The 17640-nt window shown below is 42.4% G+C and overlaps 1 protein-coding gene across 6 annotated transcripts in view; it reads left to right on the top strand.

Moving 5' to 3' along the window:
* kif13a (kinesin family member 13A) overlaps positions 1 to 17640 on the top strand; it is a 346616-nt gene that overhangs the window by 92663 nt on the left and 236313 nt on the right. For all 6 annotated transcript variants that reach the window (XR_015078504.1, XR_015078505.1, XM_085988906.1 and 3 more), the window contains exons 3-4: positions 10377 to 10389; positions 12359 to 12419. Coding sequence is in view for 4 of the 6 variants with exons in the window: in XM_085988906.1 (XP_085845032.1) it covers positions 10377 to 10389; positions 12359 to 12419 (74 nt within the window). In the remaining 2 variants the exon portion in view is untranslated. The remainder of the gene's footprint in view (positions 1 to 10376; positions 10390 to 12358; positions 12420 to 17640) is intronic.

Below are 17640 nucleotides of genomic sequence, written 5' to 3'. Positions count from 1 at the left end.
CCATTTCAGAGTCTTGTCCCTCAGCATATGAAGGAGTTGGCTGACCGTTAACTCTTCTGACATCAGACATTTCCCAGTATCGTCGTCATGTGTTTTTGACGTATAGGCTGCAGGGCTGTTTGTAACCTTGCACTGGGGCTCCTTTGCTGCTTTTAATTCGCCATCATCTGCAGCCTCCACCATTCGAATTTCAACAAATGAATCGTCCGGTGATGCTGCACCCAACTTCAGTAGGAGCTTGGAATTCATGACAACCAAATCAGCCTTTTCTGCCTGCAGCCTTTTCTGCCTGCAACCTGCTAACCAGCGCCTTCAGTTGCTGAACATCTTGCTCCACCAGATTAGAGCACGCACCTTCAGAAACCGAATCAGCTTTGATTCGTTTGGCCTTGCGCAGACGGTTTGTGTGTTCCCGCTCCATTTTCTCCATCAGCTGCTTCTGCTGTCTTTCCAGATTCTCCCACTCTGTGTCAAAGAACTTTTTCGTTGCATTCATCTCTTGCTCAAAACGGCGAATCATTTGTTCTAATTGCTGTTGTAGTTTGAAATGGAGTTGAGTTCGAGCCCGGTGTTCCTCAGAAATGTGCATGTCTGTAGACTGGACAGACTCAGAATTCTCTGTCAAACTATGTTGTTGTTGTTCAGTGGAATTCTGTTCTGATACTTTGTTCTCCTCTGAAGCATAAGCATTTATGCACTCCTTCGTTTTTCCATCATTAGTCTGCAAGTCCATTTTAGACTTGTCTTTTGCACATGGGCTGGTCTTACCATCATCAGTTCCAGAGTCTGAGCTGATTGTCTTCACCGAGTTCTCACTCTTTATTGCTTTTAGGGAGTGCCAGTCCATATTTATTTTCCTGATCCACTCCCGTCCCAGAAGTGGTGGACCTCCCTCAGGTAGTACATATAAGTCCATTCCTTGGTGTTCTTTGCCCTTGTGTCTCACCTTGACTTTTTTATCTTTCCGATGGGGTATACTCTTTGCCCCGGGTATGTCTGCAATACAATCTTGGTATCTCTCAAGTGTATATGTGAGAATAGCCGCTTGTAGTCCCTTCGGTTTATGACTGTTAGGGCTGATCCTGTGTCCAATTCCATTTCCACTTGGACTCCGGCTATCTTGCGCGTGACCCAGATAATTTGTAGGTCAGCTTCCTTACTCACATTGTGAATTCTCAGACTACCCAGTTCCTGGCTGTTGGAGTCTGAATCCGAATTCTGTTCATCCGAACTCTTCTCAGCCACCTTATGTACCTTTCTGCACTTTTCCTTCGGTGACTTTTTGTTGCTGGTCTTCTTACCTGACTGGCATAAGTTAGCTATGTGACCAAGCTTGCCACATTTTCTACATTCCTGGTTTTTAAACCAGCATTGGCTCTGATCGTGTGTTGTCTTTCCACAACGATAACATTTCGTTGTACCCAAAGCCATTTGATCTACGCCGAGTACCGCTGCCTTCAGCTGCATTTCCGCCGTGCCTCTCGCTGCGGCTTCGTACGATGCTGCAATAGAGACAGCCTTATCAAGTGTAAGATCATTCTCTTCGAGCAGTCGCTTTTGTGTTCCTTCCTTTGACAACCCACACACGAACTTGTCTCTCAGTGCCTCTGTCAGATTTTCCCCAAACTGACAGTATTTCGCTAGCCTACGCAGTTCAACCAAGTACTCCGCGTTGCTTTCCTCTTTCAGTTGTGTTCTCGCATAAAATTTAAATCGTTCCGCTAACATCAGCGGTGTGGGGTTCAAATGATCCTTCAGGACAGCAACAATATTAGCGAAAATCTGATCCGCCGGTTTAGCTGGTGATAGAAGATGCTTCAATAGCCCGTATGTCTTCGCACCCATTGAGTTTAGTAAGGTTAGTGCTTTATCATCATTTGATATTTTATTTGCCTTACAATATATTTCTATGCGTTCTACATACGTGGCCCAATCTTCCACCTCGGGATCGAAATCGTTGACGTTACCACGCTTAGGCATCTTCGCAATCTTTTTGAGAAACAACAACGAAATTTTTCTTTAACTTTTTTTTTCAAAAATGGCGGTTTCCCGCGCTTATCTTCTTCCCCGCCTCCGAGAATGGCGGTTTCCCGCGCTTGTCTTCTTCCCCGCCTAAATGGCGGCTTCCCGCGTTTCTTCCTCTGGCGGGAGGGGTAAAGCTTTGCCCTCGGGCGACGACCGCTGGCTTTCGGGGTTCGCAGCCTGCGCGCCGGCTTCAGTTTATTCTGAAAGCGCGAGAACAGCTGATTGAGTTCCTTGTTCCCTTTCCCGACAGGGGCAACCGGGCGCTGGGGACAACCAGTTGGCGGCGGACAGTTCCAGCTCTTGGTCCTTTGCGGAAAGCTGCTGTAAGCCGCTGGGCGGAAATCTCGCTCGGTCTCCCTCGCTCGGTCCCGTTCTCCCTCGCTCGGTCCCGTTCTCCCTCGCTCGCTCCCGTTCTCCCTCGCTCGCTCCCGTTCTCCCTCGCTCGCTCCCGTTCTCCCTCGCTCGCTCGGTCTCCCTCACTCTCCCGCTCGCTCGGGCTCTGTCTCTCCCGCTCGCTCGGGCTCTGTCTCTCCCTCAGCGGTTTTCAATCGTGCCTCCCAGCCCCTCTTGCAGTCCGGTCCTTTCCCCCCCGGCTGCGTTCTCCGCGGTTTTTTTTTTTTTCTCCCGCGCCTTACGATCCCGGTCGCTGCGCCTCGCGGTCTCTGTAGCTGCCCGGTCGCGGCCGAGCTGTCTCTCGATGCTGTTGCGTCTCCCAGCCCGCTTGTAGCCCGGTCTCTCTCACCGGCTGCGTTCCTTCACCGCGGCTTCCGTGCCCTACGCTGCCCCAGTCTCCGCGCCTCTGGCCCCGACTTCTGTCCGGCTCCTTTCCCCGGCCGTGGTCGAGTTCTCCACCCTTATATCCTCCGTTTTTTTTATTTTCTCCCCTACTCGCAGTCAACGTGGCCGACTTGCTTCTTGTCGCTGATCGGCTCACCCACCACTGTGATAGAAGGGACGATCACTGCCTGTTGCTGATGGAAGGCTTCGTGTCAGAATTCTTCCTTCTTCCTTTGCTCTGCAGACTCGAGTCTTCTCTCAGCAGAATGACGAGGGCGGATGCCTCTTCTCGACGCCCGTTAAACTGCCTTGGATGTATCTCTGCCGCAGGGTAAGATCGAACTCGTCGCCACTGTTAAGTCTGTGTGTTATATTGCGAATTACTACACAGACCACAAGAGTAAACTTTAACAGGACTTTACTGGTTGAAGGTCAGGGCGGAACTGCCCAATAAATCATTACACAGCACTTATATACCGGTGTGGTCACTGCCAGTATTACAGTATACAGCAGCCAAGATAAAGTAGTGCAACTCTTAAAATAGTTCTTAAAGGTGGAACGGTTACATACACTACAGTTTTAGTTGTACCATTAAGAGCATGGTGCAAGAAAGCAATTTTCACATTCGTGGGGTTGGTGCAGGTGATGGGGATTTTCCACCACTGGGTTGGGCCAGCATCAACTTGCATTTATATAATAACTTTAAAAATCGAAAAATGTTCCAAGGCACTTCATAGAGACATAAAGGAAAAACTGACACTGAGCCAAAGGAGAGAATAAGAGGGATGACAAAAAACATGGTCAAAAAAATTGGTTTTAAGAAGAACATAAGACGTAGGAGCAGGAGTAGGCCATTTGGCCCCTCGAGCCTGCTCCACCATTCAATAAGATCATGGTTAATCTGATCTTGGCCTCAACTCCACTTCCCTGCCCGCTCCCTTACCCTCACTCCCTTACCATTCAAAAATCTGTCCATCTCCACCGTAAATATATTCAATGACCCAGCCTCCACAGCTCTCTGGGGAAGAGAATTCCAAAGATTCACGACCCTCTTGAGAAGAAATTCCGCCTCATTTCCGTTTTAATGGGTGCCCCCTTATGCTGAAATTATGCCCCCAGTTCTAGATTCCCCCACAAGGGGAAACATCTACCCTGTTCAGCCCCTTCAGAATTTTGCAGCATGGTGGCATAGTGGTTAGCACTGTTGCCTCACAGCGCCAGGGACCCGGGTTCGAATCCGGCCTCGGGTGACTGTCTGTGTGGAGTTTGCACATTCTCCCCGTGTTTGCGTGGGTTTTCTCCGGGTGCTCCGGTTTCCTCCCACAGTCCAAAGATGTGCGGGTTAGGTTGATTGGCTGTGATAAATTGACCCTTAGTGTTAGGGGGATTAAATACATGGGGTTACGGGGATCGGGTGGGATATGTGTCGGTGCAGGCTCGATGGGCCGAAATGGCCTCTATCTGCACTGTGGGGTTCTGTGAATAAGATCCAATCAATCAAGAAGGGTCTTAAAGGAGGAGGGGCCTTAGTGAAAGAGAGGGACTGAGGTGGCTGAAGGCATATCTGCCAATAGTGGGGCAAAAGTTGGGGAATACACTGGAAGACAAGAGGAATGGAAAGTTTGCATGGGGTGTGACTGGTGGAGGTTATATAATTAGGGAGGAACAAGTACATGAAAGGACTTAAACATAAGGATGCGAATTTTAAGTTTGAGGCATTGGGGATGGGTGTGATGGGCGAGTGTGAGTGCAAGATAGGATACAGGCAGCAGAGAATTGGATGAGCTGAAGGTTATGGAGGGTGGAGAATGGGAGGCGGGTCAGGAAAGCATTGGAGTAATTGAATTGGCAGGTGACCAAGGCATGGATGAGGCCAGAGATGGACCATGTTACATAAGTGGAGTATGTGGTCCTCGTGATAGAGCTGATATGGGGTCTGTATTTAAGCTTGGGGTAAAAAGGATGTTGAGGTTGCGAACAGTCTGATTTAACCTGAAATGGTGGCCGGATGGTGATGGAGTCACTGGCAAGGTTATGGCTTTCATGGTGGGGACCTAAGATAATGGCTTCGGTCTTCCCCGATATTTAGCTGGAGGAATTTACAGCTCATCCAAGACGGGATGATGAGGAAGCACAAAGTCAATGGAGGAGCCAAGACAGGTGCTGAGAGGTAGTGCTGGGTGTCATCAGTATACATGTGGAAGTTGACCCCATACCTGCTGCGGGGGGGGCGGGTGGCAGTTGGCAAGTCAGGGATGCTGGATCCAGCAGGTAAGTGGAAAGGCACTGACCTGCTGAATCCAACAGTCATCGCCTCCCTTTAGCTGATGGGTTCCCCGGAGCCTGGGAAACCCGGCCAGCCAGAGTTAAATTTGAAATGGTGGAAGACCATGAGGCACAGAGCATCATTATAATACTGAAATGGACGACACGCCTCCTGGGAGCGGGTTGGCTGCCCGCTCCTGTCCTGCCTCCGTTAAAACCGCAATAGGCGGCTTGGGGTTGGGCTTCAGTTTTTTGAACTCTAACCTCCCACCTGACCCCAATCCACCCCTTTTTTGGGGGTGAAAATTCCCCCCCCCCCCCCAAATGTGTCTAATATTACTCATTGAGTGTAAATATTTTTGTTGAAGTATTGTTGTGGTGGGAAGAGGAGACAGGAAGGAAGACCTACTGTGTTGGAACTTTCTGTCTAGCATCAAAATAGAGCCACGCCCATGAAAATTTAGTAATCCTGGGTTAGACGCAAATTTTTCTTTCTGCAGAATTGTCAGCTTTGTACAGGAGCTTCAGACTTTATCCACAAATGATGCATGTAAAAAGCTGATGTATGGGTCTTGTGCAGCTAACGGCAACTCAGAGTTAACTTGGTAGATTAACTGAGGTCGGCTGCCAGAGACCCCCACTATATTATTTCTGGCTTATTTACTGTAGGTGTGCTGCCAACTGCATAAGATTTGTACATTGGAATACAATGGCACTAACACCTCACTAAACTCAGTACGAAACGTGCACTACTGATCCAAACCATTTCTTGCAGCACTACTGTATTGTTTATAATGTCCAAACCACAGACCTCGAGTTGGGAGACTGTTATTTTTGGCCAACAGCCTTAAATGTATGTTTCTATTTTTTTGAAAAAACAAATACATTTCAGAAGTGAGACGACACCATGTGGTTTCAGACACCTGTCTTATTTTCAAAACTGTAAAACAATTTTTTTTTGGCCTTCAGGATGCCCCAAAAGCATTTCACAGCCAATGAAGTACTTTTGAAGTGTTCTGACTGTTGCGATGTAGAGAAACATAGCAGCCAATTTGTGCACAGCAAGATTCCACAAACAATAATGAAACTAATGACCAGATAATCTGTTTTAGTGAGGTTGATTGAAGGATAAATATTGGCCAGGACATGGGGAAAACTCCCCTGCTTTTTTTCGAATAGTGGCATGGGATCTTTTATGTTCACCCGAGAGGGCAGAAGAGGCCTTGGTTTAACGTCTTGTCTGAAAGACGGCACCTCCAACAGTGCAGCACTCCCTCGGTACTGCTGCACTGGAGTGTCAGCCTAGATTATATGCTCAAGTCTTGGGAGTGAGCCTTAAACCCTCAGCCTTCTGACTCACTGGGGAGAGTGATATCACTGAGCCACAGCTGACACCTGCTTACTCTGTTCTGTTCCCAGAAACCAACTGAAGAAGTGTTGTACCCATTCAGTTAGGATGTAACAATATACAATACTTAATGAATTACTTAGCTAGGCCATCTAGAGATCCTTTGAAGCAATTGGAGATGCTGATGCATTTTGGAATTGAAGGTTAATTTGTGAGATGAAGGTGCAATGCTAGAAATATTTGCAGAAGAAGTTTGAGGTAAATGGATAGTGAGCTGCAGTAAAGGGGAATTATTTTTACAGAACATATTCTCAAAACTAGGTGGATTTTCTTTAAATGTGGTGACTGGGATTTTTCCGTAAGATGCTTTTCAGTACAATTGGAATAATGCTTGCCATTTACTGTGATAGCATTCTCACTATTTGGTCACCTTGTAATCAAATCCCACTCTGTTATATACTTAACTCCAAAGCGTCTGATTACTCTTGATTTACAATGCCATTGATAAACAATACGTTAAGTATTTAACCCTACTAACGAAATGCTTTTTCTTTCTGATACAGCACCCTACTAATATGAGAAATGCCTTTTAACTTCTGATGCCTTACTAATGTATGAGAAAGCTTTGTAGCTTGGAGGACTGAGCCTGTTCTCGAACATATCAGCAAAGCCTTGCCAAGAAATGTTGATGTAAAGAAAAAACTTTTCCATGATTCCAGCACCCTCAATTAACATAGCTTATCTCAACAAAACAGTAGCAAGACTTCTGATTGAACCGTTTTGCTTGGGGCAAGTTACAGGCTACGTGGGGCATCAGTCTTTACAGTTTTTGAGCGATAATGTAATGGACTAACACACGTCAGAAACTTGTAAAAAAGTACTGTACAAGAAAACTGCTAAAATCACGACCGATTATTGCAATGGTCGTTTGGAATAAAGTAAACTTCAAATTATCAAAATTGTTTTTGAAATTTGAACAGCTGTATAACATCTAAACAGCTGTTGTAGCCCCTCCTCCATAGCAGTAACTTCCATCTGAGCAAAAGCATTGCACTTTTCAGTACAGTCATGATGGGGAGTCAAGTGAGGGCAAAAAGTGAGCTGATTTACGAATCCTGCTCTGCATTTTTTTTACAGGCTTTGCTTAGTGTTTCTTGTTTGGAACGAGTGCAGAAATTGTGGCAAATTTACATCACTGATTTGCTTTGTGAGTCAGACCTAGTTGTGGTCGAATTCTTTTTGTGGTGAAATCTTCTCGTGGTTTTGTGACACTGCGGTTTCATAAATATCTACTAAACTTGCACATTGTAAAGAATGAGGAATGAGACCATTCTGGTACATGTTAGAGATACAGTAATCGAATAGTCTATGTATCAGTGAATTGGAGATAACCTCACTGAAAAGAGTTGGTAGCTTTTACCTGCTGTAGTATATGTGTACCTCCATCATTCGCATAATACTGCTCCATTTGTATGTATTGTGACCACTTTTAGCCCAAACTGTGTTACTACATGTGATGCTGGCCAAATTATGTGGTATTACAAGTGGAAAAATTCACCTTGAAACTTTGTTAATTACTGTTCCTAGATTCCCATCTTGGATGATGTCAATCCAAAGCTGGTTTTAGCAAAACAACCGTCCATAGAATGTAATGTGTGATTACTTTTGCATTTTACAAACAATAAACATTTGAAAGAGTGTAACAGATTACATGAGTATGTACTTAACCCATACTGTTGTGGATTAATTGCATAAAGTCTGTTCATTGATTGAGACCAGGAATAAGTGAGGTAAGATGGTAGGTAATAAGAGTACAGAGAATTCTTTGGTAATGTGCTTTCAAAGTGCAATTATATTGGCCCAGAAATTCGGGTCGGGGGCTTCCCGCGGGTGCAAGCCCCCGACCTACACTTACCTAGCGCGCTGGCCGTTGAGCTGTGGGCCCGCGTGGGATTCCGATCCTGGGCCTCCTCCAACTGCCGGCGCGCAGTGCTTGCGTATCCCAGGGGCGCAGTTAGTTTGATGCGTCCCCTGGGATCACGTGGGCCATGAAGAGCTAATGGTAGCAGGGAATGCTTCATTCATAAGTTTGACAGGAAGAGCTGTCAAACCTATAAATACTATAAGCCCCAAAACATCACTAAAACTTCAAATAAATTTTTTAAAAATCACATTTTTAAAATAACTAAATTACATGAAATAACTTTTAAACAATAATTTAAATTTTTGAAAAAATTAATTACATTTTCTAACGGGGCTAAAAATAAACTTACCTTTCTTTTAAAGTATTTAAAAATAATAAACCTGTGGAAAAAGTGTTTTAATTTTTATTAATTCAGCACTTACACTTTTAAAAAGCAGGCGCAAGGCCTGCTTTTAACAAGGTAACTGCTGGAGACTTACCCTCCCGGAAAAACCTGCAAAAAAAAACGTAAGTTCGATGCGCACGCACTGCCTCTCCAGCGCACGCGCTCCACCTTTCAACCCCTTATTTCAGGGGAATGGAAGTTCCGGTTTCGCGCGCATGCGCAGTGCATGCACGAAACCGACACTTCCGTTAGGCCTATGCGTGAGTACCCCGTGCGTACTCACGCATTGGGACCCGAATTTCTGGGCCATAGTTTTGTTAAACACATTACTGTTTACAGTTATGATCTCTCAAGTGTTGATTCTAACCTCAGCCAATGTTTATTTGAACTATGGGTAGCATTTCACAGATGAATGTGAAATCTTATGAGCAGCAGCAAAACGTTGTCTTTCCTTATTTTCCGTAAAATAGCTACTCTTGGAGTATAAAAGTAGGGAAGTTTTGATGCAACTTTACAGGGCGCTGGTGAGACCGCACCTGGAGTACTGCGTACAGTTTTGGTTTCCATATTTAAGGAAGAATATACTTGCATTGCAGTGCAGAGAAGGTTCACTAGGTTGATTCCTGGAATGAAGGGGTTGACGTATGACAAAAGGTTGAGCAGGTTGGGCCTGTACTCATTGGAGTTTAGAAGAATGAGAGGTGACCTTATTGAAACATGTAAGATTCTGAGGGGGATTGACAGGGTCGATGCTGAGAGGTTGTTTCCCCTAGTGGGGAAATCTAGAACTAGGGGGCATAGATTCAGAAAAAGGGTCGCCCATTTAAGACGGAGATGAGGAGGAATTTCTTCTTGAGGGTTGTGAATCTTTAGAATTCTCTACCCCAGAGAACTGTGGAGGTGGAGTCATTGAATATATTCAAGGCGGAGATTGACAGACATTTGAACGTCAAGGGGTATGGGGAGAGAGCGGGAAAGTAGAGTTGAGGCCAAGATCGGATCAGCCATGATCTTATTGAATGGCGGAGCAGGCTTGAGGGGCCGATTGGCCTACTCCTGCTCCTGTTTCTTATGTTCTTATGTATCCATAAGGCTGTAGTTCACTGAGTTCTTATGTTTGTAAATATCTGAAGCTTCTCTCATGTAGCTTTAATTCATAAGTGTCTCTGGATGTAATTATAGCCTTGATTTCGCCCAAACATTGATTGTAGATGTAACTCTTTTCCTCGTGCGATCAATCGCTGTGTGCGATACTATTTCCTAAAGTCCTAATTGGAGAAAGGTGTTTTTTTGGCTGTGTTTGCTCCTTGACTGACCTTTTATAAAAAAAAATAAAAAAATATATATTTTTGCCCATCATTTTCCCTTGTGGATTGCAGAAATATTTATCGAATTCAAAAATGAGGTAATGTGAAACTGAACTCGTGAGTACACTGTGTAAAGTCTAGCACAATGGTTAAAATGATTCTCTTCACTTGTAATGACAAATAAAAATAAACATTCAGCTCTCAGGAGGTCTTAAGAATGATAAATGTTCAGGAAATTAATATTGTTTTATGTTTCTTTCTTTCAAAAAAAAACCTTACTGGTGGATCTGATGTCTTTCTCCTCGCCCTTATTTTTGCTCTGATGGACTGACCTTGCTGTTTAAGGAAAGTGCCTAAGGTACGTATGCTAACTTCATTGAGTACACAGTTCACTACAGTATATGCTTATTTTAAAGAATACAAAATTGTACACGAACAGCGGAAGAACTAGTGTTTTTTTAATCTAATATATAGCTGGTGTAATTCTCGCAGTAAATCTGTGGCAGTTGACTGAGTAAGCAGCAATTTTACATTTCTGAAGCATTTAACCAAATGTTTCAGGAGTCACTTTGTCAAAAGCACATCTGCAAAGATACTTATTGAATCAGTACTCCCTGTGAAGGTAAAGCAACCCTGTGAGAAAAATGAGACTAAATCTGACATTTTATTCAAATTTATAATTATTCAGTTTTCCTTTGTGGAGTCACATTGTGATAGCATCAACCTCCTTTGAGTTGATTTTTGAGAGCTGTGCCTTACTTAACATTATGGGTGCACATCAATTGAAATGACCAGTCTAAATTCACCTGGTTTGTGTTGGTATTGGACTACCTGAATTCAGATACTTTAGGTTTTGGTTAGTCTATTTTCTCTTTTTTGTCTTGCTTTCTCTCTCTGGGGGAATGTGTGTGTGTTTATTAATCTATTTTTTCCTTCTCTCCTCTCTCTGCTTCTTTTTCTCTCTCGGGGGAATGTGTAACTATGTGTGTTTTTTTTTCTCTTTCTCTCATTTTTATTTCTCGCTCTTTTTTTTTTCTCTCTCTCTCTCAAAGCTGATCATGTCAGTGTGCATTTATTCCCTTCAGTCCAAACACTGGTAGTTTCTGAATCCTATTCTTTCTTTAAATAGTTGATGGGATTGCAGTAAACAAAGTCCCCTTTCTATCATGTGGGGTGGGGGAGGGAATGTTTGCATGCCTAGTGTTGAAATTAATTGCTTTAGGTTGCATATTTTTCAAATAATTGCAACCTTTAAAATAGTATTTCATTGGTAGGGAAACCACACAGCTATGTATGTTTGAGGTAAGGATCTTAAAACAGTCATTACATTTTTTCTGACTCATTAATTTTGAATCATTGCCAAAAGTATTTTTTGCAGAATTTTTTTGTTGCAAATTTTGCTTTCCCACTTCCCAAGTCTCTGCCAGTGATAGTCCGTGACATTCTGTGGAGTGATTTTGCTTAAAAGCCTTCAGATGAGACATCATACCAAGATCTCATCTGCTTCTTTAAGTTGGACATTAAAGATGCCGTGGTTCTACTGAGGAAGAGCAAGGCATTTTACTAAACTGTGGTCAACTTTGCTCACTCCATCACAACCACCAAAAAATTTGACTAATTTGGTCATTTGTCTTATTATGGGACATTGCTTGCACAGAATGTCTACCACTTCTGCCTACATAAATGATTGTACTTCTAAAATGTAGTGTGTGAAGCACTTTGAGACATTTTGTGCAATGAAGCACTGTATAAAGTGTTAAAAGCCTAGAATAGCCCAGTATCTGAGGATTTTTTTCTTGATCTGCTATAACTTGGTATGGCAGATTTCCTCTAACCCTCCCCTCTCTTAAAGAACCAAGCTTAAGATGTATTTCAAGTTGCCACAACCTCAAATGTTCGAGTCCACCACTGGGAACAGCTCAGTGTTTTACTGGTTCTACTGTTTGCATACTTAACCAATAAATACAAACATCTTTAGTTCTAGTTCATACCATACAATCTTTGGACAATAAATTATAGGATTTTGTGTAAAAGTGTAATTCTGCTCTGGCTGAAAAGTATTATTGGAGCATATAACGCATTGTATTTTTCTTAAATCCCCATTCTATTAAAATCTTTAGTAAAGGTCAGTGTATTTTTATTACCGTTTGAGCAACAGTAGAAGTGTTTTTTTCCGTTGCAGGTTTTTTTGTCGTGGAATAGAGAGTGCTTTTAACCATTTTTTTTGTAGGGAGGGGAAGAAGTTCATCAGAAGCTGTTAGAGGTTCAAATTGCATATTCTGTATTATCACTGGAGTAATAGTTGAATGTGATTTTTTTTTTAATAGGTGTTTGCTTTTGACCATTGTTTCTGGTCCATAGATGAAAGCAACAAAGCAAAATATGCAGGTGAGCCATTTACTAATTGTAAAACAACCTGATGCCCTTTGTTGCACGTGGGTTTGTACGTGTATATCTCGAGCATCTGTGGCAAATAATTGTTCTGATAACTTTTTGGATGGATTACCTATTTTCCTTTACACTTGATATGGTGCTCCTGTCCTAGAGAATGCTACCTACCCACAAAAGAGCTGTTTGGAATTGTAAATTAAATTGCTATTTAATTAGAGCTCTTTTTAATAAAAACAAAAGCCTTAACTTGCCAGAGCTGTTTTCTGAGCATGTGGATGAATTTGGACTTGTATTTAGCACCACTGAAAACGTAACCTTTCGAACTGGACGTGTTTTCTTTCCTCCATCCTCTTTCCCCCGTCCCCCCCTCTCCCCACACCCAGCTCTTTATTTTGAAGTATGAGTTTCATCAGCGACCGAACCTCCTTTTAGAACATCAGAGAAATGGATGCTTGGGCGAATAAACCATAGTCACGCAAGTTGGACACATTGGATCAACGCAACTCTAAAGTAGTTTAGTCACTTTGGTTGGTGGAGTTCAAACTTTTCTATCTGGGGGGAACCCCATTTGAATATCCCAGGAGGGTCCCCTGGAAATAATGGTGCATTCTTGGGAATCATTTTCCATACAAACCTACCCAAAGGAAAACAGCGCAGTCCTTGCAGAAAATGTGTTTTATTCGTATACAGCAACAGAAATAATGTGAACTAATCCAGAAAAAAAGAGAAAACTGATGATTGAGGGAGGGACAGGCATATGACTATCTCAAGGCTCCCATGGCATCCTTTGGCAGACCTCATATGGTCCAGGGACCTCAGTTTGAACATTGGTGTGGATTTATGGATTAGAAACTGGCCTGAAATAATGACTTTTGAGCTGCTGTACATAGTTTTAAGATGTTCTTTACATCTTTTAATTTGCACCATGGTGTGATGCACAGAACAGTGAAGTAAGCGCATGTTACATGGTCAGATATTGCAGGAACACTGCCGATATATGGCATGTTTATGATGTGTGTAATCTTTTTGTCTACATCTTCTTCTGCCACAGTGACCCATGTCTTGATGAAAAAGCTAGTGTTCGGAAATGACCATTCTACAACCATTGCCAAAACTAAACTGTTGATAAAATGAATCCGCTCACTTAATACAAAAAAGAAGTTGGCCGTTAATAAGGAGAAGATATCTATTTTACACTGCGAGAGTTGTGTGGGGTTAATTCACATTTGTCTGTCTTATTGTAGCTTGGGGCCCAACAGTAGAAATGAACAGATGCTTTTGATGAGCTGCGTGTATTTTAAATTATTTTTGTAAATCCAGAATAATCCTTCTGGAGGGCACTTTTGTGAAAAAGTGAGGTGAAATGTAACATGACTTCCAAAAAGGAATTGGTATAATGCAACTCTGGTTTGCTTGCTCTCTCCTCCTGCATTTTGGGATAGTGAGTCTATCTTGTGTGTCAGTGTCTTGGTTTGTTTGTGAAACAGGATCACACCAAAAGTGGGCAGGAATGTGCAGCTGCAGTCTAATCAGCCTGTCTATATTTGAAATGGTGGCCCTATCAGTAGTATAACCCTGCATACGAAATTTCAACATTTCATATCGTTTGCCCCTTTTATTTTTGTTAGTAATTAGCTCTTATACTTCTAGTTAATTGATGCCATTCTTAATCCATCACCATCAGTGTTATTCCATTATCAGCTTCATGGATTGCACTAGCAGATTGCACTGCCATAACCATCATGCTGGCAGGAAAGTGCCCACGGTAATGGATAGCTGGGGTAGTCTCATTTGAGAAGTTCAGATAACTTTTTGAACTGAGAACATTAGTCCTCATTAAAGTTAGGTTTGCCAGTATTGGGGAACTGAACATTTTTAAATTCTCTTGTCATCTGGTGTAGGAATTGAGCATTCCAAGTTAACATAACTTAGCAGAGTAAAACCCCTAAAACTTTCCCCCTACTGAACCACTGAACTGTCTCCACTAGCTACAACAGCCAAATTTATGGCATCCTTGAATGACTTTGCCTCTAATTTGACACAAAACTGGCAGATTTCTATTGTGGGCCAATGCTCACAAAGAATATGTCCCAATTTGATCAAACTCATTTAATTTCTGCTCCTTATAGTGGACAAAGAGAAATGCTGCTCATGCCATCAGTTTGGACTGGAATTGAGCCACAATTCCAGAGATGGGAGCAATGCGATCTCATCCACCCATCGCCAGGCTTTTATATTCCTGCTATGTTCTTGTACGGTCTTTTGTTTTGTTGTCCGCCATTCCTCATCTGGGGACCTGTGCCAGACTTCTCCTGATTCCTTGTTCTCATTGGCTGTTTGAAGGGAAATGAGAGGAACTTAACGATTTTTCTGCTCTCCTATTCTCCGATTTGCATGAATGCCTCTCCTTGATTGTATTCCAAATAGGAATCCTTGCATTTGGTAAATTGTAGGTGCAAACCTAGGTTCTGCCACTCTGTGGCATAGCGCATTGATAAACCAGTGCACTGTTTTGTCACATAGCCCAATCACTTTCACAGCACATAATTGTTTAATGTGACATGTTTTAATGTGTTGGTTTATTGAATTACAACAAGGAAGATGCAAGAGCTTTGGAGGCTGGGTATTACATTTTAACTCTGGCTTTCTCCTCACATGCTTGCTTATTGAGAGGCAATGAGGCTTTTCTTCATATCCCTTCATGAGAAGTTTGCGTTGCTCATATATTATGTCAGAACAGAACATTTTTCATTCGTTGCTTGTTTTCCACTGCTGGTAAGTTTATGTATGATGCGAGGAAAAAGGAAAAAAAATCTGCAGTCTACATGATCACATTGATGAATCAAAATCTGTAACAGAAAGTGAGATCATTGCTGAGATGCGAGAAAGTGTAGCAGCAAGAACTACAGTGCCTTCTGGTGCTGTTCTTGACTTGAGTGACCTTTGTCACTGCCACTTGAGTACTTTCAGAGATTGACATATTTGTGCTTGTGGAACTAATTGGTGCCCTGGAAACTTCAGTCTTGATCTGAGTGGTGGAATATAACTAACTTATTTAGACATCGGTTTTCCCTCGATCATGTTGTACAGGTGCATGATCCCTTATCCGAAACCCTTGGGACCAGCTGTGTTTTGGAATTCGGCATTTTTTGGATTTCAGAACAGTATTACGGGGCAGCGCCCCGTAAGCAAACACATTAATATTTCTGCAGCGAACCTTATGAATATTCACACTGAGTGGGATAAATAAAGACTATAAATAGTATTACAGTTTATTTGTACAGTAATAATTTGGTTAATTAAATAGTGGGAGAAATATAGACCATATAAATACTCTGTTTTCCTTACAAATAAACTGTACCATTCAGTAAAACCTCAAACATATACAGGTACAAACTAAGCTAAATACCTGTACATATACATGCAGTAAAGGTACATTACATCTGGCTTGAGGATCTTGGAGAAGAGGGTACATCAGTGTTGTCATCAGGTTGGGGTCGGACATCTGAAGATGGGCCAGGAACAGGATTCTCAAGTGATGAAGCAGCACTACGACAGACGGCCTTTTTAAAGATTTCTTCCAGTGTCATCTGTCTCATTAACATTGGTTTCTGTCTAAGCAGTCTCTCTTTAATTGAGTAAACTTGCATAATCTCTTGCTCACTGATAAATGCACGTTGTTCAAGGCCAGCAATTAACTGATCACACATTTTCACCATATCGTCTATGGGGATTTTTTCACCTGTGTTCACAATGTCATCATCATCATTCACTACTATCCTCATGCTTGTCTTTATTTAACACCATTTCAGCAATTTCCCCATCACTCAATGAATGCACAACAGGTGCATCATTGTCAATGTTCAGCACTTCTTCGATGTCAGCTTCCTCTAACTTATTTACACTTTCGGATGATAAACCTTTGGCGTAAGTAAGGAGGTTTGATATCATCATCTTCTCCTTACTGACAGGAAATCCTTCAAAATCTTCATCTGCAGGTCCATCTTCATCAAACATCGTTGTAGGCCAAAGTCTGTGCCAAGCATTTGTTAATGTTGGTTTAGCAACATCGTTCCAAGCATTAGCAACTGCGTAAATGGCATTCTTAACATTGAACTCTTTTAGGAAGCTTTGGATTCCTATGCCTCTGTTGACTGCATCAAGCATAGAGTTCAAAAAAACGTCTTTATACTTGCTCTTCATGGAGCGTAAAATTCCTTGGTCACAAGGCTGTATTAAAGATGTCACATTAGGGGGAAAGTTAATGCCGAAAACATTACTTTTCACAAGAAGTTCAGGAGGGGGATGTGCGGAGCAGTTGTCCAGGAACAATAACATTTTGCAGTTTTCTTCCAGTCCAGCTTGCCTGCAATGAGCTCGTGTCGCTGGTATGAAGTGGTTATTGAACCAGTCAGAAAATATTCCTCTGGTTACCCATGCTTTCTTGCTCGCATAATAATGCACAGGTAAATTGCACACACCTTTCAAACATCTCGGATGTTGGCTTTTTCCAATCACTACCAACTTTAACTTGTGTGTGCCTGCAGCATTGGCACACCCAAGAACAGTCAACCTGTCCTTAGCGTCCTTACCTGCTGGTGCACTCTCATCGGCTGTTGTTAATGTTTTTCTAGGAACGTAGCGCTGTTTCATCAGCATTGTAAATTTGTTCAAGACCGAGGTTTTCATCAGATATTATTTTGGCAAATTCGTCAATGTAATTTTCAGCTGCTTCATGATCAGCAGAAGCTTTTTCACCACAGATTTTCAGATATTTTATACCACGATGCTTCTTAAATTTATGCAGCCAACCTTCTGAATATTCACACTCAACTTCAATGTTCAGTTCTTCATGGTATATTCTAGCTTGTTTCATGACCATCAAACCAGTCAGTGGCACATGTTCACTTCTTCGTTGTCGAATCACTCCTACTTTTCATTAGTTTATGGTCATCACTGTCAGTGTAAAACTTCAGCAACTTGTCTTTCTGTTTCTTTAAGTCATATACGGTGGTAGTTCCCACACCATATTCTTCAGTAAGACGCCGCACAGACACACCACGATCAAGCTTCTGCAATAACTCCACTTTCTGCGATATCGATAATGAGAGATGCTTCCTTTTCTGCTTCTCACTGTTACCCATAGGGGTATCTGCATCTCTCTTTGACATTTTCACAAATAACAAAAAATATCAGAGCAGCAGACGCACGTGTGACA

This window comes from Somniosus microcephalus, chromosome 5, assembly GCF_052327205.1.
Source record: "Somniosus microcephalus isolate GS21.2 chromosome 5, FLI_Smic_1.0, whole genome shotgun sequence".
NCBI lineage: Eukaryota > Metazoa > Chordata > Chondrichthyes > Squaliformes > Somniosidae > Somniosus > Somniosus microcephalus.
Note: the sequence above shows the minus strand (reverse complement) of the source record. Positions and strands in the feature narration are given on the sequence as shown.